This window comes from Schistocerca serialis, chromosome 2, assembly GCF_023864345.2.
Source record: "Schistocerca serialis cubense isolate TAMUIC-IGC-003099 chromosome 2, iqSchSeri2.2, whole genome shotgun sequence".
NCBI lineage: Eukaryota > Metazoa > Arthropoda > Insecta > Orthoptera > Acrididae > Schistocerca > Schistocerca serialis.
The window spans coordinates 230,508,913-230,536,080 of NC_064639.1; the positions used below are offsets into that span (position 1 = coordinate 230,508,913).

The window sequence follows — 27,168 nt, forward strand, 5'->3', positions numbered from 1 at the left end:
TTTGTTAGTTTCAGCTCGTTCTATACGGAATTTTCTTAAATTGTCTACCTGTCCATAAAGTAGGTTTCTTATGTCAATAAATCCCCTTCCTCCTTCCTTTCTGCTTAATGTGAATCTTTCTGTTGCTGAATGTATGTGATGTATTCTATGTTTGTGGCATTGTGATTGTGTAAGTGTATTGAGTGCTTCTAGGTCTGTGTTACACCATTTCACTACTCCAAATGAGTAGGTCAATATTGGTATAGCATAAGTATTTATAGCTTTTGTCTTGTTTCTTGCTGTCAATTCAGTTTTCAGTATTTTTGTTAGTCTTTGTCTATATTTTTCTTTTAGTTCTTCTTTAATATTTATATTATCTATTCCTATTTTTTGTCTGTATCCTAGATATTTAGAGGCATCTGTTTTTTCCATCACTTCTATGCAGTCGCTGTGGTTATCCAATATGTAATCTTCTTCTTTAGTGTGTTTTCCCTTGACTATGCTATTTTCCTTGCATTTGCCTGTTCAAAAAGCCATATTTATATCATTGCTCAATACTTCTGTTATCTTTCGTAATTGGTTGAGTTGTTGATTTGTTGCTGCCAGTAGTTTTAGATCATCCATGTATAGCAAATGTGTGATTTTGTGTTGGTATGTTCCAGTAATATTATATCTATAATTTGTATTATTTAGCATGTTGGATAGTGGGTTCAGAGCAAGGCAGAACCAGAAAGGACTTAATGAGTCTCCTTGGCATATTCCATGCTTAATCTGTATTGGCTGTGATGTGATATTATTTGAATTTGTTTGCATACTAAGTGGGGTTTTCCAATTTTTCATTACTATGTTTGGGAACTGTATTAATTTAGGATCTACCTTGTATATTTCCAATATTTGTAGTAACCATGAGTGAGGGTACACTATCAAAAGCTTTTTGATAATCAATGTATGCGTAGTGTAGTGACCTTTGTTTATTTTTAGCTTGATATGTCATCTCTGCATCTATTATCAGTTGCTCTTTACATCCTCGTGCTCCTTTGCAGCAGCCTTTTTGTTCTTCATTTATAATTTTGTTCAGTGTTGTATGTGTCATTAATTTCAGTGTAATGACTGAAGTTAATTTTGTATATTGTTGGTAGGCATGTTATGGGGCGATATTTTGCTGGGTTTGCTGTGTCTGCTTGATCTTTAGGTTTCAGATAAGTTATTCCTTGTGTAAGTGTATCAGGGTCCATGTATGGGTCTGCAATGTAACTGTTAAACAATTTTTTATATATATATATATATATATATATATATATATATATATATATATATAAAAATAGAAGGAAACCCTCTTCCTTTCGTCTTCCCCTCTCCTTCCCTCTTTCCTGATGAGGCAACAGTTTGTTGCGAAAGCTTGAATTTTGTGTGTATGTTTGTGTTTGTGTGTCTATCGACCTGCCAGCGCGTTCGTTCGGTAAGTCACCTCATCTTTGTTTTATATATATATATATATATATATATATATATATATATATATATATATATATATATATATATAAACAAAGATGCTATAACTTACCAAACGAAAACGTTGGTATGTTGATAGAGACAATAAACAACACAAAAACACACACACAAATTTCAAGTTTTCGCAACCCGAGGTTGCTTCATCAGGAAAGAGGGAAGGAAAGGGAAAGACGAAAGGATGTGGGGTTTTAAGGGTGAGGGTAAGGAATCATTCCAATCCCAGGAGCGGAAAGACTTACATTAGGGGGAAAAAAAGACAGGTATACACTCGCAAACACACACATATCCATCTGCACATATACAGACACAGGCAGACATATGTAAATGCAAAGAGGTTGGGCAGAGATGTCAGTTGAGGCGGAAGTACAGAGGCAAAGATGTTGTTGAATGGCAGGTGAGGTACGAGCAGTGGCAACTTGAAATTAGCGGAGGTTGAGACCTGGTGGGTAATGGAAAGAGAGAATATATTGAAGGGCAAGTTCCCATCTCCGGAGTTCTGATAGGTTGTTGTCAGTGGGAAGTATCCAGATAACCTGGACTGTGTAACACTTTACCCAAGCCTGCCAACCCAAAGTTAGGTACAGATTTATTGATGACATCTTCATGATCTGGACTCACAGTGAAGAAGAGCTCCATAATTTCCTCTCCAACCTCAGCTCCTTTGGTTCCATCAGATTCAGCTGGTACTACTCCAAATCCCATGCCACTTTCCTTCACGTTGACCTCCATCTGTCCAATGGCCAGCTTCACACATCCGTCCACATCAAACCCACTAACGAACCTCCATTTTGACAGCTGCCACCCATTCTATATCAAACGGTCATTCCCCTACACCTTAGGTCCTCGTGGCAAACGAATCTGCTCCAGTCCTGAATCCCTGAACCACTACACCAATAACCTGAAAACAGCTTCCGCATCCCGCAACTACACTCCCGACCTGGTACAGAAGCAATTAGCTAGAGCCACTTCCATATCCCCTCAAACCCAGAACCTCCCACAGAAGAACCCCAAAAGTGCCCCACTTGTGACAGGATACTTTCCGGGACTGGATCAGACTCTAAATGTGGCTCTCCAGCAGGAATATGACTTCCTCAAATCCTGCCCTGAAATGAGATCCATCCTTCATGAAATCCTCCCCACTCCACCAAGAGTGTCTTTCAGCCATCCACCCAACCTTCGTAACCTCTTGGTTCATCCCTATGAAATCCCCAAACCATCTTCCCTACCCTCTGGCTCCTATCCTTGTAACTGCCCCTGGTGTAAGACCTGTCCCATGCACCCTCCCACCGCCACCTACTACTCCAGTCCTGTAACCCGGAAGGTGCACACGATCAAAGGCAGAGCCACGTGTGAAAGCACCCATGTGATTTACCAACTGACATGCCTACACTGTGAAGTCTTCTATGTGGGAATGACCAGCAACAAACTGTCCATTCACATGAACGGACACAGGCAGACAGTGTTTGTTGATAATGAGGATCACTCTGTGGCTAAACATGCTTTGGTGCACAGCCAGCACATCTTGGCACAGTGTTACACTGTCCGGGTTATCTGGTTACTTCCCACTGACACCAACCTATCAGAACTCCGGAGATGGGAACTTGCTCTTCAATATATTATCTCTTCCTGTTACCCATCAGGCCTCAAATTCCACTAATTTCAAGTTGCCGCTGATCGTACCTCACCTTTCATTCAACAACATCTTTGCCTCTGTACTTCCGCCTCAACTGACATCTCTGCCCAACCTCTTTGCATTTACATATGTCTGCCTGTGTCTGTACATGTGCGGATAGATACGTGTGTGTGTGCGAGTGTATACCTGCCCTTTTTTCCCCCTAAGGCAAGTCTTTCCGCTCCCGGTATTGGAATGACTCCTTACCCTCTCCCTTAAAGCCCACATCCTTTCGTCTTTCCCTCTTTCCTGATGAAGCAATCATTTGTTGCGAAAGCTTGAATTTTGTGTGTATGTTTGTGTTTGTTTGTGTGTCTATCGACCTGCCAGCACTTTCGCTTGGTAAGTCACATCATCTTTGTTTTTAGATGGAATGTTTCCCTCTATTATATTCACATGTTAAATAATTTAGTTAGATGTGAATGTGTTGAGGTGAACTTCTTTAGCCAGACATTTGCTGTTTTATCTTTTCCAGGGGCTTTCCAATTGTGTGTAGAATTAATTGCTCGGGTGACTTCATTTTGCACAATTATCACTTCAGGCATTTGTGGTATCATCTTGTATGTGTTTGTTTCTGCTTGTATCCACCGTGCATGTCTGTTATGCTGTATCGGGGTTGACTATATGTTATCCAGAAGTGTTCCATGTCTGTTATGTTTGGTGGATTGTCTATTTTAATGTGTGTGTTATCTATTGTCTGGTAAAATTTCTTTTGGTTTGTGTTGAATGTTTGCTTTTGTTTCCTTCTATTTTCACTTTTTTTTTGTATCTTCTAAGTCATTTGGCCAATGCTTGTAATTTCTGCTTCTTTTAATCTAATTGCTCTATCGCTTCTTGTTGTGAGATTTTACCTAACCTTTTACGTTTTTGGTCTAATATTTCATTTCTTATAAATTGTGTTAGCTGTCCGATGTCTTTTCACAGTTTTTCTATTCTGATCTGTAGCCTGTGTTGCCATGCTGGTTTTTTGGGTTTCTTCTGTGTATTGGTTGGTTCTGATCTCTGCCTAGTGCATATATTTAGTGTAGTGAGTGCTCGTATATAAACCAGTAGTTGTAACTCTTCCATAGCTGTATTTCCATTTATTTTGTTGTGTATAATTGTGTTGATAGTTGTTATTGTTGTTTCGACTTGTGGGTTATTTGGTGGTCTATGCAAGAATGGTCTAATGTCTGTATTTCTGTCTTTGTATTCTATATATGTCAGCTGAAATTTTTCTTCTACATCTAACATGTGTGTCACTTCGTGTTCTATTTGTGCTTGTTCTGGTGGCTGTCTTAAGATTTCGTTTTCCTATGATTGTTTAATTGATGTGTGTTATTCTTTGTTTGTTCGCTCTGGGATGTTTGAGTCCATTACTGTATTTTCTTCTTCTTCTGATTGCACATTATTTTGTTCCAGTATTTGTTGTACTTGTTGTTTGATGTTTTCTAATTCTGACTGGGGTATCCCATTATTTTTGATTATTACATGGATCTGATCAGCTAGTCGTTGTTTGTTAAAAATTTTAATTCTGGGTATCTGGTAACACACAACATTTATGTTGTGTATACTTGTGATCTGTATCTAGTTGTGTTGGTTGCTTGGTAATAACAGAACACGAGGTGTTGGTTAACTTCATCTGACCATCTCATCCTCTGTCTTTTTTTTCCTTCTAGAGTGGTTGCAGGAAGCATATCCTGCAAAACACCTCTATTTGGATTTAAATCATTTTCCGTGTGGCTAGCAGTGTCGTTATCATTGTGGACGGGCATAGGGTTCAAGCGTTATCCCCAACCATGACAGCGCTTGTCCGAGGCTTCATTAGTTCTGTCCTGAACCAACTAATCACACTAATAGAGGGGTTAGCCCTATTAGTGGTTTGTTATTTTTGTCGCCTTTTACGACTGGCAGAACATACCAGAGGCCTATACTTTTCCCAGGCCTCCACAGGGTTTATTATTATTATTATTATTATTAACAACTAAACAAATTTTATTGCCTGAATGTTGACGATTATTAGATATCACCCACTTTTTGCTCACAAAAGTGAGACGCACAAGACATATGGCTCTGTATTTACATCAGAATAACTTGCACAAGAGTTAAAATGCTGTCTTTGAGATGAGAAAAAGTAGCAACAGTCTGATGGACAGACAAGAGAACCATCTGCATCTCTGTCACTATTCACAACACTGAAATGGAAAGTCATCCATTTCCTTGACCAACTCCCCACAGTTCCTTTCCCTTTACTACACGGTGCCCTGCCCATCACTACTGATGTCACCTCCCTGTACACTAACATTCCTAATGCCGATGGCCTTACTGGTATCGAACATTACCTTTCCAGACGCCCTATGGATTCCAAACCAAAAACCTCCTTCCTGGTCTCTACGACCAACTACATCCACACCCACAATTACTTCTCTTTTGAAGGCATTACCCACAAACAAATTTGCAGTATGGGTACGGGCACCCACATGGCACCATTCTATGGTAACCTATTCATGGGCTATCTAGAGGAATCCCTCCTAAAAACCCAGAATCCTAAACCCCTCACCTGTTTCAGATTCATTGATGACATCTTTGCTATCTGGATTTTAGGTGAGGACACCTTATTCACATTACCCCAGAACCTCAACAACTTCTCCCCCATTTGCTTCACCTGGTCCTACTCAACCCAAAAAGCCACCATCCTAGATGTTGACCTCCACCTCAGAGATGGCTACATCAGTACCTCCATCCATATCAAACCTACTAACTACCTGCAATACCTCTACTTCAACAGCTGCCACCCTTTTCATACCAACAAGCCCCTTCTGTACAGCCTAGCCACGCGTGGTTGTCTCATCTGCAGTGATGAGCAGTCCCTCTCTAAATATACCAATGGTCTCACTGAAGCCTTCACTGACCATAATTCTCCTCCCATCCTTGTACAAAAACAAATCCGACTTGCCTTATCTTTCCAGTCTCCCACCACCTCCCAAAGTCCCACAGTCTGGCCACAGAGGAACATTCCCTTCGTAACTCAGTAGCACCTGAGACTGGAGCAACTGAATTACATTCTCCGCCAGGGTTTCGATTACTCCTTGTCCTGCCCTGAAATGAGAAATGTCCTACCCACTATCCTTCCCAACCCTCCTACCGTGGTATTCCGCCATCCACCGGACCTACACAATATACTCGTCCATCCTTACACAACCCCTGCTCCCAATCCCTTACCTCATGGCTTATACCCCTGTAATAGACCTAGATGCAAGACCTGATCCATACATCCTCCTACCACCAATTACTCCAGTCCGGTCACTAACATCACCTATCCCATTAAAGGTAGGGCTACCTGTGAAACCAGTCATGTGATTTACAAGCTAAGCTGCAACCACTGTGCTCCATTCTATGTAGGCACGACAACCAACAATCTGTGTGTCCACATGAACGGTCCCCATCAAACTGTGGCCAAAAAACAAGTGGACCACCCTGTAGCTGAACACGCTGCCAAACGTGATACCCCTCATCTCAATGACTGCTTCACAGCCTGTGCCATATGGATCCTCCCCACCAACACCAGCTTTTCTGAATTGTGCAGGTGAGAACCTTGCCTGCAATACTGCCTATGTTCCCATAACCCTCTTAGCCTCAATCTTTGTTAGTGACTGTCCTTACCCATCCAGCCCCTTCCCTGTCCCCATTCCAGCACTACACAGCCATCACTTCACTGCCACACTCAGTCTTTTAATTTATTTTTATTTTTATTTTTATGTCTCTCCTTTCTGCTACTTACCCCCTCCCCCCCTCTGCACATTCTCTCCTACCTTCCATCCAAACTGCAACACTTCACTGTCTCCACTCCCACCATACTATCTCTCCCCCTCCCCACCCCAGCCTCCTCCTTACCCCCACCCAGTCGCCACTCCCATCATGCACTCGTGCTGCTGCTCGCAGTGTAGTTTCAGCTGTCTGAGGCCACAGACGAGTGTGCAAGTTGTGCTTGAGTGAGAGTGAGAGTGTGTGTGCGTGTGTGTGTGTGTGTGTGTGTGTGTGTGTGTGTGTGTGTGTCTACTGCCGACAAAGGCCTTAATGGCCGAAAGCTGTGTGTGAATCTTTTTGTTGTGCCTATCGCGACTCAGCATCTCCGCTATATGGTGAGTAGCAACTTTCCTTCTCTCGTATTGTTACATTCCATCCTGGATTTTCCAGTGTTTGATTTCATAAAAAAAAAGAGGTGGATAGGAGAAGTAATACCACACCAATAGGGTATCAATGGAGTGTTTTGAATATTTAAATACTTAGCTAAATTCAACAAATAAAGGAAAGAAAATATTACAAGACAATATTTTTCCAGCTTATCAAACTTTTGTTGTGAAGTGTATTTGTAGTGTTCAGTACAACTATGATACAGCCAATGAAGGTGAGTTCTGTGTTACTATTATTGTAAACAATACATTAAAGGCATCAAATCATGTATTTTCAGCAACAATTCCAGATGGTGGAATGAGCAGCATTTCCTACGGAAAAAAATGGAACAAGTACATTACTGTAACACTTTAATCTAGCTGATGTAGGTGAGAGGAATGCATTGTTTTACATATTTGTTGCTGCAGCATGAAAATCATTAGTTTCCACACAAAAGTTCCAATTCAAACCATTATCAGATCAGCACCCTGTACACAACTTAGAAGTTGTAGGAGACTTTAGTTATCTGTGATGTACTGGCTCTCATTATATTGCTGTACATACATACTTCATAGATACTGGATGAGAATGAGCCAGGACCAAAGAGAAAAGGGAAGATAAGGAACAGGAGAGATAAAAAGGTAGACAAAGAACTTATTTAGAACCTGTTACTATAATTGTAGGAAATACAATAGTCACTTTTCTTTTCCAGTTTGTTACAACTCCTGTTTGCTGCCCAAGCAGAACATCAATTATCAGTGGACTTTACCAGCACAATCATAGAACAGTTAACAACACAGAGGAAGGAAACTGTTTTGGAGAAAGATGGAGAGAGGAGGTTGAGCCATATGCGTTTCCTACAGTTCTAAATTCAGATGGCTATAGAACATTTTATGCAGGAAAATATCTCAATATGGTAAGTACAAATTTTACACCATCATAAAATGTGATGTGCAGTGAACATAAAATTAACATCTCTTGCACAAGATTTGATGCAGACCCAGTAACCCATAATGGCAATTTTTACTAATTTCACTTTCTATCACATGCAGAGGCTAACAGAGGTTTTGCCATAGTTTCAATTCCTCCTCAGAAATGTATTTCTTTTAGCATGAATGATTTTGATGGAAAATTTTGTTGAGAGTAGTACTGCACAACTTAACTGAAAAAGAACATCAAAATAATGCGTCAAATAATCTGTACTTACTCTAATGTCCTCTGAAACTGTTGATTGCTAATGATGTTTTGTATGTTGCATACAAATTCTATTTCTCAATAGGAGTTTGGATGCTCCAAAGGTATTGTGGATTGGAATTTTCACACAGTGGCTGATGATGTAGGTTACTGCTACAAAGAAGCGTGGAAAACTTGGGAAAATGGAAATGGAAAACATTTTAAGTGCCATTTTTCACAAAATGCATTTTCAGTGCTTTTGTGTTCTCACTACTTTGTTCCATGTCCCTAGACTTGAGCAAGGTGAAAAGCCACAAAGAAAGTCTTTCAAACATATGTTAGTGGATGGCACATTGTCTTTGTATCAACCTGGAGTTCCAAAATTAAAAAGATATGAGGAGTAGTATTTTCATTTGTGTACTTGTATCATCACAAATAAAATGTATTGCCTCAGTATTAATGGCACTTGCATCGAAATTTCTTTCCTGATATTTTGTAGAAAAATTACATTTTTGAGACTGTGGCTGAGTACAATATATAAGCTGATTCTGGCACACGAAGAAAACAGCAATCAGCCACTGTCAATAATGATATTTATTTACGCAAATCACATCATTACTAGTTTTCAACTGATGAGTTCATCTTCAGATAGCTGTTTATGCTTGTATTGCATTTTTTGTTGTTTACAGTAGCTGTTGGGAAAAAAACAGCCAACATCTAATGTAAACAACAATATACATGCACATATAAACATGAACAGCCATCAGAAGGTGAACCTGTCAGTTCAAAACTGGAAATGGTACAATTTGCAGAAACACAATAGCGTTATTAATCATTTCTAGTTTCTGTTGTCTTCTTTGCAAGAATCAACATGTAAAAACTTTCTTATTAACACTTAGAACCAGTCAGTTTCCTGAGCATATTATTAATACAGTTTCTGTTTCTAATAAATCTCATTATTTTTTGCAATCATTTGGTTAGCTGCATAATTCTGTGGCATCAGACTATCTTCTCAATTCTACTCACCAAGTGGTGGCAGAACACACACATAAAAGACAGTTGTAACTGGCAAGCTTTTGGAGCCAATGGCTCCTCTTCTTCAGGCAGAAGGGTTGAAGGGGAAGGAAGAGGAGTGAAGGAAAAGGACTCAAGAGGTCTAGGAAAAGGGGTAGATTCTGGGAAAGTCACCCAGAACTGTGGATCAGGGGAGACTTACCATACACAGAATGAGAAGGAAAGATTTATTGTTGGGGACTGCATCAGACAAGATTTGAAAATGTCAAATCTCATCTGATGCAGTCCCCAACAATCAATCTTTCCTTCTCATCCTGTATGGTAAGTCTCCCCTGATCCACAGTTCTGGGTGACTTTTCCGAAAATATACCCAGTTTCCTACACCTCTCCAGCCCTTTTCCTTCACCACTCTTCCTTTCCCTTCAATCCTTCTGCCTGAAGAACAAGCCAATGGCTCCAAAAGCTTGCCGGTTACAACCATATTTTATGTGTTCTTTTACATCTTTGTTCTGCCATTCATTGGTATGTGGATTTTCTTTTCTCTATCCAATTAAATAATTTTGTCAATAATTGATTGTTTTCATTGTTATATCTTCTCAATTCATCAAATACAAATCAGTTATGCAAAAATGGAGATTTTTTTTTTTTAATTCTCCTAACTGACATCAAATTTGGCATGCAGAACATTTCCTATTTCCACTGTTGACTTATCTTCAAAGATAGATTTCACAACCAAGAGTTTTGGGTTGAAGTATGCTTGAGCTTAAATAAGCAGATCTACACCTGCCCACAAATTACTTGCTTAAGATTTCTGAGGAGGTGCACTTACATCTTTGAAATGAAAATAGGCCTGTGAAGCCAGACAGAGATTGTCCTTGAGGAAATAACCAGTAAAGGTATACTCCAGCATTTCGTTGCAGATAGTGATGAAAACAGTTCTGATAATTTTGGTTTTTCACTATGTCTCAAAGCACAAGGCTTAATCTCTCATTGTGGAAGTGTCTTTGATGATCAGTAACTGTTACCTAATTAATTTCAAAACTTTCATATTTATCATAGCCTTGATGCTCTTGGAATGGATGTGTTTGGCTGTAAATCAAATATATTATTATTATTATTATTATTATTATTATTATTGTTGTTGTTGTTGTTGCTGTTGTTGTTATTTACATTTTATAGCCTTCATGGGGCCACTCTAGCCAACCTTTACAAAGAATTTTTCAGTTTCCTGTCAGCTCAGTACTTCTTCATTCTCTCGGATCTTATCCTCCTTTCTTCATTGGAAATTTGTAAATCAAATATATAATGTATGATATTATTTTTTGTAGGAAGCCTAACATTGTAAGTAGCCTAACATTACATAGCAGCATTCCCTTTGGAATCATCTCACTTTGTATGCCATAATGAGCCACTTTCCAATGTACTTATATAATGGTGCATGTAATAGTACAGCAAGACATGTTCCGAGTTGTTATTTTCTTGATTTATATTCAAAAAGGTTTACTTTCTTGATGGGTTAGACAGAATCATTACTTCTAGCATGCAGACAACAGTAAAAATTCCAATATATTTTTAATCTGGTCCTACTGAATGTACATTTACAGAATTATTTTGTAGTGTATTGCAGGGGAAGTAACTGAGTATTTCTTTGCTAAAGAAAATATCTCTAGAATCTTTGTATTTTAATTCATATACAAATACATTTATTCTCAATTAGAATTTCAATTTTATGACTGCCTTATTATACAATAAAGTAAGAAATCACATAATTTATTGGTGTAAATCAGTCTGTGCTCTTGCATAATGTTTTCAGTATGGGTATACAAGTGAAGGTGTCACACATGTACCTCCTGGATGGGATTGGTGGATTGGACTTGTTGGTAATTCTCAGTACTACAATTACAGCCTCTCTGTGAATGGCACTGAAGTAAAGCATGGAGATTCAGAGGAAGATTATCTAACAGATTTGATTGTAAGTATACTCTTTACACGAGGTAGTGATGTAAGTTTATTGCAACATATAGTGTTATTCTAAAGTGGAAACTATGCGGTTTGGCTTACAAGTACATTCAATACCAGTAGTGTTTAATCATTTAATTTTTGTATCAATGTTTCTGCAAATTACTACACAAATGATAAGGCAGTTACCCACACAAGAATGAAGTAATCTTTTTAACTTGGAGAATGCAACATCAGAACAAGAACAAATACACAGCTGTGTAACTGAGACAAAATTCCAAATATATTTATTTTACTATTGTTATCATCCTCATACTGTTGATACGTGAACTGTCACAAATAATAAGAACAATTTTGAAAGTGATGCTCATTGATTTGATACATGAAATGTCACAAATAATAAGAACAATTTTGAAAATGATGCTCATCGACAAATGATAATCATATTTCCATTGCAGGGTAAATTTAAACATACACATTTTAATGTATCTGTGTTTGAAATGTAGATCTGCAACATTTTAACAATAAAATAACCAAATTAAGCAGTTATACACTGAAAGATGCTGTGCTATATGCTACTGACAAGTTAGTTCAGTGTCCGTTTATTTTTTTTTATTTTTTTCTTCTTTTAAAAAAAGGATCTTCCACACGGTTTTCAAGTCTCTGAATTTCCTATAACTTTCTTTCAGTTTCAATGATTCTGTTATGGTGTAGGAAAAAAGTATGAGTCTTTACATAATATATCTGTGAATAATCAATGTGCAATACAGTGATAAAAAGTAGGGTTCCAGAATGAATAAAAATAGAATGTGAAAAAATTAATTGTTGGTAATTAGTGAATATCCATGGTCTAGGGGTAGTGTCTTTGATTAGTAATCAAAACAGTCTTGGTCCTGTGTCTGAACCTCACCAATTCTTAATTTTTGAATAAAAATCATCAGCAATGTCAGTCAAAGACTTCTGGTATAAGATGTCACCCTCATTCCGCTAACAGCCTAGTCAAAGAGGGTGGAGGAGTGGCAGAGGTGCAGGGCATTCTCTTGCCCTTAAGACAGGAAACTGCCCAAGTAGGTGAAAGAATCAGCAATGATCAATGGCATGAGGATGGAGAAGGCAATGGCAACCACCCCATTAAAGATGCATAATGTGTATTCACAGGACATGAGGCCTATATCTGAAAAAGTATCATGATGATATCTCAATTGGCAAAAGATTTCAGACTAGTCCCCATTCAGATTTCCAGGAGGGGACTGCCAAGGGGCAGATGACCATGATAAAAAAACTGAATAACCAATGAAAGGATACTGTTCTATGAGTCAGGATGTGGAACATCAGATGTTTGACTGTGATGCAGAAACTAGAAAATCTGGAAAGGGAAATGCTAAGGCTCAATTTAGATATAGTGGGGGTAGGTGAAGTGAAATGGAAGGAAGACAAGGATTTCAGGTCATATGAGTATAGGGCAATATCAACAGCAGTAGAAAATGGCATAACAGGAGTAGGATTTGTTATGAATAGGAAGATAGGGTATAGAGTGAGTTACTTTGAACAGTTCAGTGATGGGGTTGTTCTTGTCAGAATCAACAGCAGACCAACACTGACACCAACAGTTCAGGTATATATGCTGATGTTGCAAGCAGAAGATAAAGAGATAGAGAAAGTATATGAGGATACTGAAAGGGTAATTCACTGTGTAAGGGGAATTGAAAATCTAATAGTCATGGGGATCGGACTGCAGTTGTAGGGGGAGGAATAGACGAAAGGATTACAGAACAATATGGGCTTGGTAGTAGGAATAAGGAAGGAGAAAGGCTAATTGAGTTCTGGAATAAATTTCAGATGGTTGTGGCGAATACCCTGTTCAAGAATCGCAAGGGAAGGAGGTATACTTGGAAATGGCTAGGAGATACAGGAAGATTTCAGTCAGATTACATCACTGTCAGGCTGAGATTCAAAAATCTGAAATTGGACTGTAAGGTGTACACAGGAGCAGAATTTAGTAATGATGAAAAGTAGGCTGCTGTAAACTAGTCAGGAGGAATCATGCACAAAGAAGTGGGATATGGAAATAGTAAGGAATGGAAAGATACACTTGAAGTTCTCCGAGGCTATAGATATTGCAATAATGAATAGCTCAGTTGGAAGTTCAGTTGAAGAGGAACAATCACGCCTAAATGGGGTAGTCACAGAAGTTGGAAAGAAACACATAGGTACAAAGAAGATAACTGCAAAGAAACGTGGATAACAGAATAAATACATCAGTTGATCAATGAAAGGAGGAAGTATGAAAATGTTCTGTGAAATTCAGGAATATAGGAACACAAGTCACTTAGGAATGAAATAAATAGGAAAAGCAGGGAAGCTAAGCTGAAATGGCCCAGTGAAAAATGTGAAGAAATCAGAAATGAAATGATTGTCAGAAGGACTGACAAGGGGAGGCCGCCAATTGTGAAATTCAGATTTGATTCATACTGCGCATAATAAAAGCTCATGGCCAGAGGTGTAATGTGGCAAAGCACCAAGATGCACTTCTCAGCCGTTGTAGAAAATTAATAATCGTAGAGAGTATTTCACCGCAACGGTTTCTTTTAACTGTCGATTTTCTCGACAACGGCTGAGAAATGCATCTTGGTGCTTAGCCACATTACACCTCTGGCCATGAGCTTTAATTATGCGCAGTATGAATCGAATCTGAATTTCACAATTGGCGGCCTCCCCTTGTGAGTCATCATATAGGAAAGTCAAAACAACCTTTGGTGAAACTAAAAGCAAGGACATTAATACTAAGAGTGCAATGGGAATTCCTTTGTTAAATGCAGAGGAGTGGATAGGTGGGGAGATTACATTGAAGACTTCTATGAGGGGAGGACAGAAGAAGAAATGGGGGTCAATAAGAATGAGACAGGGGATTCAGTATTAGAATCAGAATTTAAAAATCAAATAAGGTAGAAGTGATAGGTAATATTCCATCATAATTTCTAAAATCATTGGGGGAAGTGGCAACAAAACAAATATTCACATTGACATGTAGAATGTATGAGACTGGCAATATACCATCAGACTTTCAGAAAAAAATATCATCCACACAATCCCAAGGACTGTAAGAACTAACAAGTGTGTGAATTATGATTGTCAGCTTAACACCTCATGCATCAAAGTGGCTGCCAAAAATAATATACAGAAGAATGGAAAAGAAAACTGAAGTTCTGTTTGATGATCAATTTGGCTTTGGAAAAGGTGAAGGCACCAGAGAAGCATTTCTGATGTTTCAGTTTTTAATAGAAGCAAGACTGAAGACAAATCAAGAAATGTTCATAGGATTTGTTGACCTGGAAAAAACAACCAACAGTATAAAGAGGTGCAAGATGTTTGAATTCTGAGAAAAATAGCAGTAAGCTATGAGGAAAGATGGATAATATACAATACATAAAAGAACCAAGAGAGGAAGACAAAGAACAAATTGCACAAACGGAAAAGGGATTAAGACAGGAATATAGTCTTTCACCCCTACTGTTCAGTCTATACATCGAAGAAGCAATGACGGTAATAAAAGAAGGTTCAAGAGTGGGATTGAAACTCAATGTGAAAGGATAGCAATGATCAGATTTGCAGATGACTTTGATAGCCTCAGTGAAATTGAAGAAAATTTAAAGGATCTGTTGAATGGAATGAACTGTCTAATGAGTACAGAATATGGATTGTGAATAAATCGAAGAACACTGAAAGTAATGAGAAGCAGCAGAAATGAGAACAGTGAGAAACTTAACATCTTAATTAGTGATCACAAATTTAATGAAGTTAAGGAATTCAGCTACTTGGGCGGCAAAATAACCCATTGTGTATGGAACAAGAGGACATAAAAAGAAGACCAACACCGGCAAAAAGGACATTCCTGACCGAAAGAAGTACTAGTGTCAAACTTAGAGGCAGAGAAGTCTGTTATTGTCCTCTTGTATAATTACACCTACCATTTATCGTGTATCCTCCACTGTCTCCTAAAGGTAAGTACATTATTGTTAGGAAGTATTAAACTTATTTTTTTGTATTAATTTGATGACAGAGACAATATATGTTCATGTTGCAGACTTCATACAGCTTGGATTTTCTAAGACAGAGTGACATTCTCTCTTCTGGGTTCATGATGATGCTGTGCCCCCCTTCTGCACATGCTCCTTTCACACCTTCCAAAAAGTATACAGACTATTTCAGGAATGTTACAGCTATGAAAACACAGAACTTCAATCTCCCTGTTGGTGAGGTAAGTATTTTAATTTGGATCACATTTCTTGAATATTCAGTGTAAAATTTGGCTTTTAATAGAAGTTGTGAACACTAGTTTTGTACCACTGAACAATATGTAAAAATTAGGAAAGGCACCCATTTACCTATAGATGATTGACATGTGATACAGAGAGACACAAAATAATATAGAAATTTAAACAGCCTCTGAGTTAACACTCTACTAGTGTAAGAGCACACATTGAATCTCTCACACAACAACACAGACACTCAAATTCAGCCAACTGCAACTCCACTGTCTCCCACCATGGATGGATGCACTCATATTTTGTATGGTTGTGTTTGTGAGAGTATGTACTTACACAAGAAAGAAACAATGGTTCAAATACTACACACATGATTTATCTATTTGTGAAGGGTTGTCATCCCTCATTTTTATTTATTGTTTTCTCTGTTCAATTTCCATTACTGTAGTAAACAATAAATAATATGCTCCACTGAAAAACATCTAAAATTTTACCTTGCATTACAGGGTAGGAGTTTCATTTTACTATATTATACGGGGTGTATCACAAAGAGTCTTCTGATTTTAAAAAGTTGTAACTATTACATTATTTGAGATATTTGCATGAACAACAAACTGTTGGAAAGAGCAAACACTCCAGTTTTACATGGTTACTGCTAGGTAGCAGCAGTGTGCACCCACTTCAGTTCTAGTAAAAATGGTATCAGGACAACAGAAAGCACTTTGTCTTCTATGTTTGGCACAGTACGGGTCAGTAATAATTGTTCAGTGTGCCTTTCATACTAAGTACGATGCAGATCCTCCTACAGTACAAAACATTAGACAATGGCATCAACAATTCTGAGAAACAAATTGTTTGTGTAAAGGAGAGTCAATTTTTCTTTGCCAGGAACACTGTCACAGGAAGCACTTATCTTGATATGCTTGACAACCTTCTTTTCCCACAGTTGGAGTCTGATTCAAATGACTTCATTTACCAACAGGATGTGGCACCACCAGATTGCCAGATTGCCTTCTGGAAGTGTTGGAATTTTTAAATCAAAGTATTACTGAACGATGGTTCGGGCACACTGGACCAAATGATTTAGCCTTACATCACTAGCCTACAAGGTCACCGGACCTGACTGCATGTGATTATTTCTTGTGGAGGTTTATAAAAGACTCTGTTTATATGCCTCCATTACCAACAACAATGAATGAAGTGACATTGCTTAATAACAGCTGTGGAAGCTGTAACTCAAGATACCCTTGCTGCAGTGTGGGAACAATTTAAATACCACATTGGCATATGCCGTGCATCTCAAGAGAGGCACATTGAACACCTACGAAAAGGTATTGGGAAAAAAACTTTTTGAGTTTTCTGTTCATAAAAAAAAAAAAAAAAAAAAAAAATCCATAGTACATGTTTATTAGTTTCAGAAATATAAACATGCCAAATTATAGAAGAATACAGTGAGGATACACCTTGTATTTCGTTTTAAGAAGACTGGCACATTTTCAGTTTAAATGAGGATATGAGCAGATTATATTTTTCCCAAGTCAGCATCTTTTTCTCATTCTTTTGATTATATTGAGCATACATTATCCACTACTTTTACAGTGCTATGATTTTAATGATGGACCTGTGACTATATTTTCATTTCATGTACATGTTGTCATTATGTAAAAATATCAACAAAGTAGCAAAAGACAGATTGTTATGTATCATAAGGAAGACATGTTAAGCTGCAGATAGGTACAATTAAAAGTCACACAAAGCTTTTGGCCACAGACTTCATCAGCAAAAGACAAACAGAGAAACACACACCATTCATACACACAAGCAAGCATACCTCACAACACCTAATGCACACATGACCGCCAACTCTGGCAGCTCAGGCAGAATGCAACTATCATGTGGGGTGGCAGCAGCAATCAGGAGGGTGCGGGGAAGGAGAAGAGATAGTAGTGTGCAGGTGGGGGGACAGAGGAATGCTGCTTAGTGCAGTCTGCGGGGACTACAGTGCCAACAGGCATGGAATCAGGAGGCTGTGGGGCAGGAAAGTGGGGCAAAAAGGAGTGAAAACAAGAGGAGTGGGGAAAGATGGGCAGTTGCATTAGCAGAGTGCACCAAACAAAGAGACTGGGAGACAGGATTGGATTGGAGATGATAGGACAGAGAGGGTGAAAACTGTTGGAGGGTGTGGGTACAGTTACTGTGTTACCATAGGTTGGGGCCAGGATAATTTCAGGAGCAGGGAATGTGTTGTAAGGATAACTCCCATCTGTGCAATTCACAAAAGCTAGTGGTGGAGGGGAGGATCCAGATGGCTCAGGTAGTGATGCTGACATTGGGATTAAGCATGTTATGCTCAGCTGCATATTGTGCCACAGGGTGGTCTACTTTGGTCTAAGCTACAGTTTGGGAGTGGTCATTAATCCTGGTGGACAGCTTGTTGTAAGTTATACCAACATAAAAAGCTATGCAATGGTTGCGACAGAGCTGTTAAATGACATGGCTGCTTTCACAGGTTGCGTGGCCCTTGGTGGGGTAGGATAAATCTAAGACAGGACTGGAAATAGGAAGTGCTGGGTGCGTGGATTGGGCAGATCTTGCACCTGGGTCACGTGTCAATATAGTTACATATACAACAAATTTTTACTTCTTGTGGCATTACATACCTCAGTACATAAATGATATCAATATTGGCAGAACATTTATGACATTAAAATAAATTATGTAAATTATGCATTGTGTTTGGTTGACTTTGTATTGGTTCAAATAAAAAATCAATTGTGAAAACTAATAAATTGTGAGACAGAATTGGTGACCAGTACTTACCTTCAAGAGGAAAAATATATAATACGAGGTGCATTCAAGTTCTAAGGCCTCCGATTTTTTTTCTAATTAACTACTCACCCGAAATCGATGAAACTGGTGTTACTTCTTGACGTAATCGCCCTGCAGACGTACACATTTTTCACAACGCTGATGCCATGATTCCATGGCAGCGGCGAAGGCTTCTTTAGGAGTCTGTTTTGACCACTGGAAAATCGCTGAGGCAATAGCAGCACGGCTGGTGAATGTGCGGCCACGGAGAGTGTCTTTCATTGTTGGAAAAAGCCAAAAGTCACTAGGAGCCAGGTCAACTGAGTAGGAAGCATGAGGAATCACTTCAAAGTTGTTATCACGAAGAAACTGTTGCGTAACGCTAGCTCGATGTGCGGGTGCGTTGTCTTGGTGAAACAGCACACGCGCAGCCCTTCCCAGACGTTTTTGTTGCAGTGCAGGAAGGAATTTGTTCTTCGAAACATTTTCGTAGGATGCACCTGTTACCATAGTGCCCTTTGGAATGCAATGGGTAAGGATTACGCCCTCGCTGTCCCAGAACATGGACACCATCATTTTTTCAGCACTGGCGGTTACCCAAAATTTTTTTGGTGGCGGTGAATCTGTGTGCTTCCATTGAGCTGACTGGCGCTTTGTTTCTGGATTGAAAAATGGCATCCACGTCTCATCCATTGTCACAACCGATGAAAAGAAAGTCCCATTCATGCTGTCGTTGTGCGTCAACATTGCTTGGTAACATGCCACACGGGCAGCCATGTGGTCGTCCGTCAGCATTCGTGGCACCCACCTGGATGACACTTTTCGCATTTTCAGGTCGTCATGCAGGATTGTGTGCACAGAACCCACAGAAATGCCAACTCTGGAGGTGATCTGTTCAACAGTCATTCAGCGATCCCCCAAAACAATTCTCTCCACTTTCTCGATCATGTCGTCAGACCGGCTTGTGCGAGCCCGAGGTTGTTTTGGTTTGTTGTCACACGATGTTCTGCCTTCATTAAACTTTTGCACCCATGAACGCACTTTCGACACATCCATAACTCCATCACCACATGTCTCCTTCAACTGTCGATGAATTTCAATTGGTTTCACACCACGCAAATTCAGAAAACAAATGATTGCACGCTGTTCAAGTAAGGAAAACGTCGCCATTTTAAGTATTTAAAACAGTTCTCATTCTCGCCGCTGGCGGTAAAATTCCATCTGCTGTACGGTGCTGCCATCTCTGGGACGTATTGACAATGAACGCGGCCTCATTTTTGGAACTTTATATTGGTTAAATTCCTCATTAGAGGTGGGTCTCTTCATCCTGTGGCTGAGTGACCTTCCCTTCCTTTTCAGTGTTTCCCAATCTTCAACCTGATACACTGAAATATGAGAGTGAAAAGTTTGGTTAATTTGTTAACGAAGCACTTCTATCTGTTTTCTATACATTTACATTGGAATGATACCAGATAATGCTTGTTTCTGGTACTGTAAGTAGGGCAAGTCGTATTGCTAGTATCCATAGTAGTTCTCCTTGGTATGCATTACACGTTGTAAAATACGAAGGGAGTTAGGAAAGTAATGCACAATAATTTTTTTTCTCCTCTGTTATTACAGCTGGAATGTTGAAATTTCTTGATGATATAATTTGTACTACAGACAGCATTCTGTTTTCATGTGCAGTTCTAGTGATAGAAGCTTGAACTAAGAAACAAACATGGCATGCATGTTACTATCAACAACTTGTGAAGAACAGTGAACTGTAGTTTGATATTTGTGGACCAAAGGGCAAACCAAATAAAATTCACAGGGACATACATGGTGTGTGTGTGTGTGTGTGTGTGTGTGTGTGTGTTAGGACAACTAATATCTTCAGGTGGTGTGCATTGTTTAAAGAGGGGCATGTGAACCTTAGTGATGCACCACACAGTGGGCAGCTGGTAACAGCTGCAACCTCACAGAATGCCAGAGCCATTGAAGCAGCAATTTTGTATGACTGGTATGTGCAACTGCAAACTGTATCACAGCAGTTCAACATTTCCTATGGAGCAGTGTATGGTACTGTTCATGACATGTTGAAATTTTGTACAGATAGTGCTTGCTGGGTGACTAAGAACTTGACAGACAACCAGAAGAGCCATCGGATGAAGACATGATCACTTAATGCACCATGCAGCCAAAGGGTTATGACTTTCTGAAAGTAATCATCACTAGTGATGAATTATGGGCATATCACTACATGCCTGAAACCAAGCAGTCCTCTGTGGAGTGAAAACTTCCTGGTTCCCCAGTACAGATAACTTCAAAGTACTTGTGACAGCGTTCTGGGATACACATGGTGTGTTATTGATGAACTTGGATGAACACAGGACTACAGTGAATGCTGCAGCCTACAGTAAAACTTTGGTTGAACTGCATAGTGTCCTTTGTGACAAACATCACAACATTAGTGCCAATGGTGTCAAACTTCTTCCTGATAATGCTCGCCCCTTTGTTGCTGCTCTTATTGGTGAGAAAATTGCCAAGTTTTGATGGAAGGCACTCCAGCATCCATAATACAGCCTGGACCTTGTAGTATTGTACTTTATCTCTAAGGTCCCATGGAGAAATTACTGGCTGGCCAATGCTTCACAACAGATGCAGAAGTGAAATTGGTGATCCACAGATGACTACACTTGAACCAAATGAACTTCTACAAACAATGCAATCAGAGAAATGTGTTGTAAATGTTGGTGACCATGTAGAAAAGTAGGTACAAGATTTAAGTTCATTTGTGATTTTTTTAAAGGTTTTAGTCATAAAATTACTGTGCTTACTTTCCAATCTTCCATCATAGATAACAATGGTAGTGTCTTTAATTATTTGAAGCTAGGTTTGTGTCCTTTATCCTCACTGTATTCTTCTATAATTTAAATACATTGGTCACATTTTTTTCCTGAGCCCACTTAATGGTATAATATGCTATATGACTACATATAAAGGCATAATAGACAGCACTCATCATCAGAATACTAACAAAAAGGTATAGTTCCCTCTGGGTGAGTATATACATATCTCTTTTGTTGTGCAGTTACCTCAATCACTCACTCACTCACTCACTCACTCATTCATTCATTGTGTTTCATCAATCCCACCAAGAAGGACACACTTCAGGGATAGTGAAACATGTCAAGTTACACATCAATGGTCAGAAGCTATCACTGATCAATATTTCTATCAAGTGTACTTTTTTTTTTGAGTCAACAGTCTTCAGACTGGTTTGTTGTGACCTACCACGAATTCCTCTCCAGTGTCAACCCCTTCATCTCAGAGTACCACTTGCAACCTACATACTCAATTATTTGGTGGATGTATTCCAATCTCTGCTGTCCTCTACAATTTTTGCACTCTACAGCTCCCTCTAGTACGGTACCTTGGAATTGATTCCCTGACATCTTAACAGATGTCCTATCATCCTGTCACATCTCTTTATCAATGTTTTCCCTATATTCCTTTCCTCTCTGATTATGCGCAGACCACCTCATTCCTTACTTTATCAGTCCATTTACTTTTCAACATTCACTGAAGAAAAGTTGCTACTCACCATATAGCAGAGATGCTGGGTCACAATAGGCACAACAAAAAGATTCACACAATTATAGCTTTTGGCCATTAAGGCCTTTGTCAGCAGTAGACACACATACACATATGTAAACACACACACTCATGCAAACGCAACTTGCACACATGTCTGCAGTCTCAGAGAGCTGAAATCACACTTCGAGCAGCAGCACCAGTGCATGATGGGAGTGGCGACTGGGTGGGGGGAAGGAGGAGGCTGGGGTTGGGAGGGGGAGGGATAGTATGGTGGGAGTAGCGGACAGTGAAGTGTTGCAGCTTAGACGGAGGGCAGAAGAGGGGGTAGGGGTAAGTAGTGGAAAGGAGAGAAATAAAAAGAAATAAATAAAAAGAAATTAAATGACTGAGTGTGGTGATGAAATGACGGCTATGTGGTGCTGGAATGGGAACAGGGAGGGGGCTGGATGTGTGAGGACAGTGACTAAAAAAGGTTGAGGCCAGGAGGGTTACGGGAATGTAGGATGTATTGCAGGGAAAGTTCTCACCTGCACAATTCAGAAAAGCTGGTGTTGGTGGAAAGGATCCATATGGCACAGGCCATGAAGCAGTCATTGAGATGAGGGAGATCATGTTCGGCAGTGTGTTCAGCAATAGGGTGGTCCACTAGCTTTTTGGCTGCAGTTTGTCGGTGGCCGTTCATGCGGACAGATAGCTTGTTGGTTGTCATGTCTACGTAGAATGCAGCACAGTGGTTGCACCTTAGCTTGTAAATCACATGACTGGTTTCACAGGTAGCCCTGCCGTTGATGGGACAGGTGATGTTAGCGACCGGACTGCAGTAGGTGGTGGTAGGGGTATGTATGGGACAGGTCTTGCATCTAGGTCTATCACAGGGGTATGAGCCATGAGGTAAGGGATTGGGAGCAGGGGTTGTGTAAGGATGGACAAGTATATTGTGTAGGTTCGGTGGACAGTGGAATATCACGGTTGGAGGGGTGGGAAGGATAGTGGGTAGGACATTTCTCATTTCAGGGCATGACGAGAGATAATCAAAACCCTGGTGGAGAATGTAATTCAGTTGCTCCAGTCCCAGATGGTACTGAGTTACGAGGGCAATGCTCCACTGTGGCCGAACTGTGGGACTTTGGGAGGTGTTGGGAGACTGGAAAGGTAAGGCACGGGAGATTTGTTTTTGTACAAGGATGGGAAGATAATTACGGTCAGTGAAGGCTTCAGTGAGACCCTTGGTATATTTTGAGAGGGACTGCTCGTCCCTGCAGATGCAACAATAACAGGTGGCTGGGCTGTACAGAAGGGACTTCTTGATATGGAATGGGTGGCAGCTGTCGAAGTGGAGGTTTTGCTGGTGGTTATTATGGACGGAGGTACTGATGTAGCCATCTCTCAGGTGAAGGTCAAAAGCTATGAAGGTGGCTTGTTGGGTTGAGTAGGACAAGTGAAGCAAATGGGGGAGAAGTTGTTGAGGTTCTGGAGTAATGTGACTAAGGTGTCCTCACCTTCAATCAAGATAGCAAAGATGTCATAAATGAATCTGAAACAGGTGAGGGGTTTAGGATTCTGGGTTTTTAGGAAGGATTCCTCTAGATGGCCCATGAATAGGTTAGCATAGGATGATGCCATGTGGGTTCCTGTAGTCGTATCGTGGATTTGTTTGCAGGTAATGCCTTCAAAGGAGAAGTAATTGTGAGTGAGGATATAGTTGGTCATGGAGACCAGGAAGGAGGTTGTTGGTTTGGAATCCATATGGCGTCTGGAAAGGTAGTATTTGATACCAGTAAGGCCATGGGCATTAGGAATGTTAATGTACAGGGAGGAGGTATCAATAGTGACAGGCAGGGTACAGTGTGGTAAAGTGACAGGAACTGTGGAGAGTCGGTCAAGGAAATGGTTGCTATCTTATATATTGGAGGATAGGTTGCGGGTAATAGGTTGAAGGTGTTGGCCTACGAGAGCAGAGATTCTCTCAGTGGGGGCACAGTAACCAGCCACAATGGGGCTTCCTGGGAGATTGGGTTTATGGACTTTAGGAAGCATGTAGAAGGCGGGAGTGTGGGGAGTGGTAGGGTTAAGTTGAGAGATGGACTCTGGAGAGAGGTTCTGGGATGGGCCTAAGGATTTGAGTAGTGACTGGAGATCCTGTTAGATTACTGGAATGGGATCACTGTGGCATGTTTTCTAAGTGGAAGTAACTGGCAGCTGACACAGTCCTTCTGCCAGGTAACCCTTGTGGTTCAAAGCAACAGTGGTGGAGCCTTTGTCAGCGGGTAGGATTATAAGGTCGGGATCAGTTTTTAGATGGTGGACTGCAGTTCTTTCTGCAGATGTAAGGTTAGTTTGCATGTTGAGGGATTTGAGGATCCTTTCCACCAACACCAGCTTTTCCGAATTGTGCAGGTGGGAACTTTCCCTGCAATACATCCTATGTTCCCATAACCATTGTGGCCTCAACCTTCGTTAGTTGCTGTCCTCACCCATCCAGCCCCCTCCCTGCTCCCATTCCAGCACATTCCACACATCCGTCATTTCATTGCCACACCCAGTTTTTTAATTTATTTTTATTTTTTTATTTTTATTTCTCTCCTCCTTCCAAACCTTCTCTCCTGCCCTCCATCTAAACCACAACACTTCACTGTCCACCACTCCCACCATAAAATCCCTCCCCCTCCCCTCCCCATCCCAGCCTCCTCCTTACCCCCACCCAGTCACCACTCTCATCATGCACAGGTGCTGACGCTCACAGTGTGGTTTCAGATCTCTGAGACTGCAGGTTGTGTGTGTGTGTGTGTGTGTGTGTGTGTGTGTGTGTGTGTGTGTGTGTGTGTGTGTGTGTCTCCCTACCATACATTGCTAGGCTCCAAACATACATTCTCAGAAATTTTTTCCTCAGATTAAGGCCTATGTTTGATACTAGTAGACTTATCATGGCCAGGAATGCCTAGTCTGCCTTTGATGTCCTTGCTACATCTGTCATTGGTCATTTTGCTGCCTAAGTTGTAGAATACCTTAACTTCATCTACTTTGTAACCAATTCCTGATGTTCAGTTTCTCGCTGTTCTCATTTCTACTACTTCTCATTTCTACTACTTCTCATTACTTTTGTCTTTCTTCTGTACTCAGTAGATTTTTCATTTCATTCAGCAGATCATGTAAACCTTCTTCACTTTCACTCAGGGTAACAATGTCATCAGTGAATTGTATCATTGATATCCTTTCATTTTCAATTTTAATTCCACTCTAAAACTTTCTTTTATTTCCATTATTGACACTTCAATGTGCAGATTGAACACGAGGGGCAAAAAACTACATCCATGTCTTGCACCCTTTTTAATCAAGCACTTTGTTCTTGGTCGTCCTTGGCTCTTGTACATATTGTATTCTACCCATCTCTCCCTATAGCTTACCCCATTTTTCTCAGAATTTGGTGCAACTTGCACCCTTTTACTCGTAAATTGTCAAATGCTTTTTCCAGTTTGATAAATTCTATGAACATGTCTTGATTTTTCTTTAGCCTTGCTTCCATTATCAACTGCAACATCAGAATTGCCTCTCTGGAGCCTTTACCTTTCCTAAAGCCAAACTGATTGTCATCTAACACATCCTCAATTTTTGCTTCCATTCTTCTGTATATTATTCTTGTCAGGATGCATGAGCTATTAAGTTGATTGTGCAATAATCCTTGCACTTGTCAGCTCTTCTAGTCTTTGGAATTGTTTGGGTGATATTTTTCTGGAAGTCAGATGGTATTTCGCCAGACTCATATATTCTACAAATGGACATGGATAGTCATGTTAGAAATTCTGATGGAATGTTAGCTATCCCTTCTGCCTAAGTCTTCCAAAGCTTCTTAAGTTCTGACTCTAATACTGGATCCTCGATCGCCTCTAAATCAACTCCTGTTTCTTCATCTATAACATAAGACAAATCTTCCCCCTCACAGAGGCCTTCAATGTAATCTTTCCACCTATCCACTCTCTCTTCTGCATTTAACAGTGGAATTCCTATTGCTTTCTTAACGTTACCTCCCTTACTTTTAATTTCATCAAAGCTTGTTTTGACTTTCCAGAGTGCTGAATAAATCCTTCTGACATTCATTTCTTTTTTTCATTTCTTAAAATTTCTCATGCTCAGTGACTTGCATTTCTGAATCTCCTTAAACACTTTTGCACTTCCTTCTTTCATCAATCAACTGAAGTATTTCTTCTGTTACCCATGGTTTCTTTGCAGTTACCTCCTTTGTACCTATATTTTTCTTTCCAATTTCTGTGACTGCCCTTTTTAGAGACATCCATTCCTCTTCAACTGTACTGCCTACTGAGCTACTCCTTCTTGCTGTATCTATAGCCTAGGAGAATTTCAAATTTATCTTGTCATTCCTTAGTACTTCTGTATCCCACTTCTTTGCATATTGATTCTTCCTGACTAAGCTCTTAAACTTCAGCCTACACTTCATCACTACTGCCTTGTGATCTGGGTCTATATTTGCTCCTGGGTATGCCTTACAATCCAGTATTTGATTCGGAATCTCTGTCTGACCATGATTTACTCAAACTAAAATCTTCCCATACCACCCAGCCTTTCCCATTTATATCTCCTGTTCTCGCAATTCTTGAACAGAGAATTCACTATAACTAGCTGACATTTCTTACAGAACTCAGTTAGTCTATATCCTCTCTCATTCCTTGTCCCAAGCCTTTATTCTCCTGTAACCTTTTCTTCTACTCCTTCCTTTACAACTGCATTTCAGGCCTCCCACGACTATTAGATTTTCATCTCCCTTTATGTTCTGTATTAACCTTTCAATAGCCTCATATACTTTCTCTATCTCTTCATCTACAGCTTGCGATGTTGGCATATATATCTGAACTATTGTTGTCAATGGTGGATTGCTGTCAATTCTGATAAGAACACCCTATCACTGAACTGTTCACAGTAACACACTCGCTGCCCTGACTTCCTATTCACAACAAATCCCATTCCCATTACACTATTTTCTGCTGCTGTTGATATTACCCAATACTTATTAGACCAGAAATCCTTGTCTTCTTTCCATTT

General features: G+C 39.9%; 1 protein-coding gene across 1 annotated transcript in view; it reads left to right on the forward strand.

The window, feature by feature from the left end:
• The window catches only part of LOC126455859 (N-acetylglucosamine-6-sulfatase-like), a 122,227-nt gene that overhangs the window by 62,808 nt on the left and 32,251 nt on the right, over positions 1-27,168 (forward strand). The window contains exons 3-5 of the mRNA XM_050091620.1: positions 8,028-8,231; positions 11,316-11,474; positions 15,546-15,719. Coding sequence (XP_049947577.1) covers positions 8,028-8,231; positions 11,316-11,474; positions 15,546-15,719 — 537 coding nt within the window. The remainder of the gene's footprint in view (positions 1-8,027; positions 8,232-11,315; positions 11,475-15,545; positions 15,720-27,168) is intronic.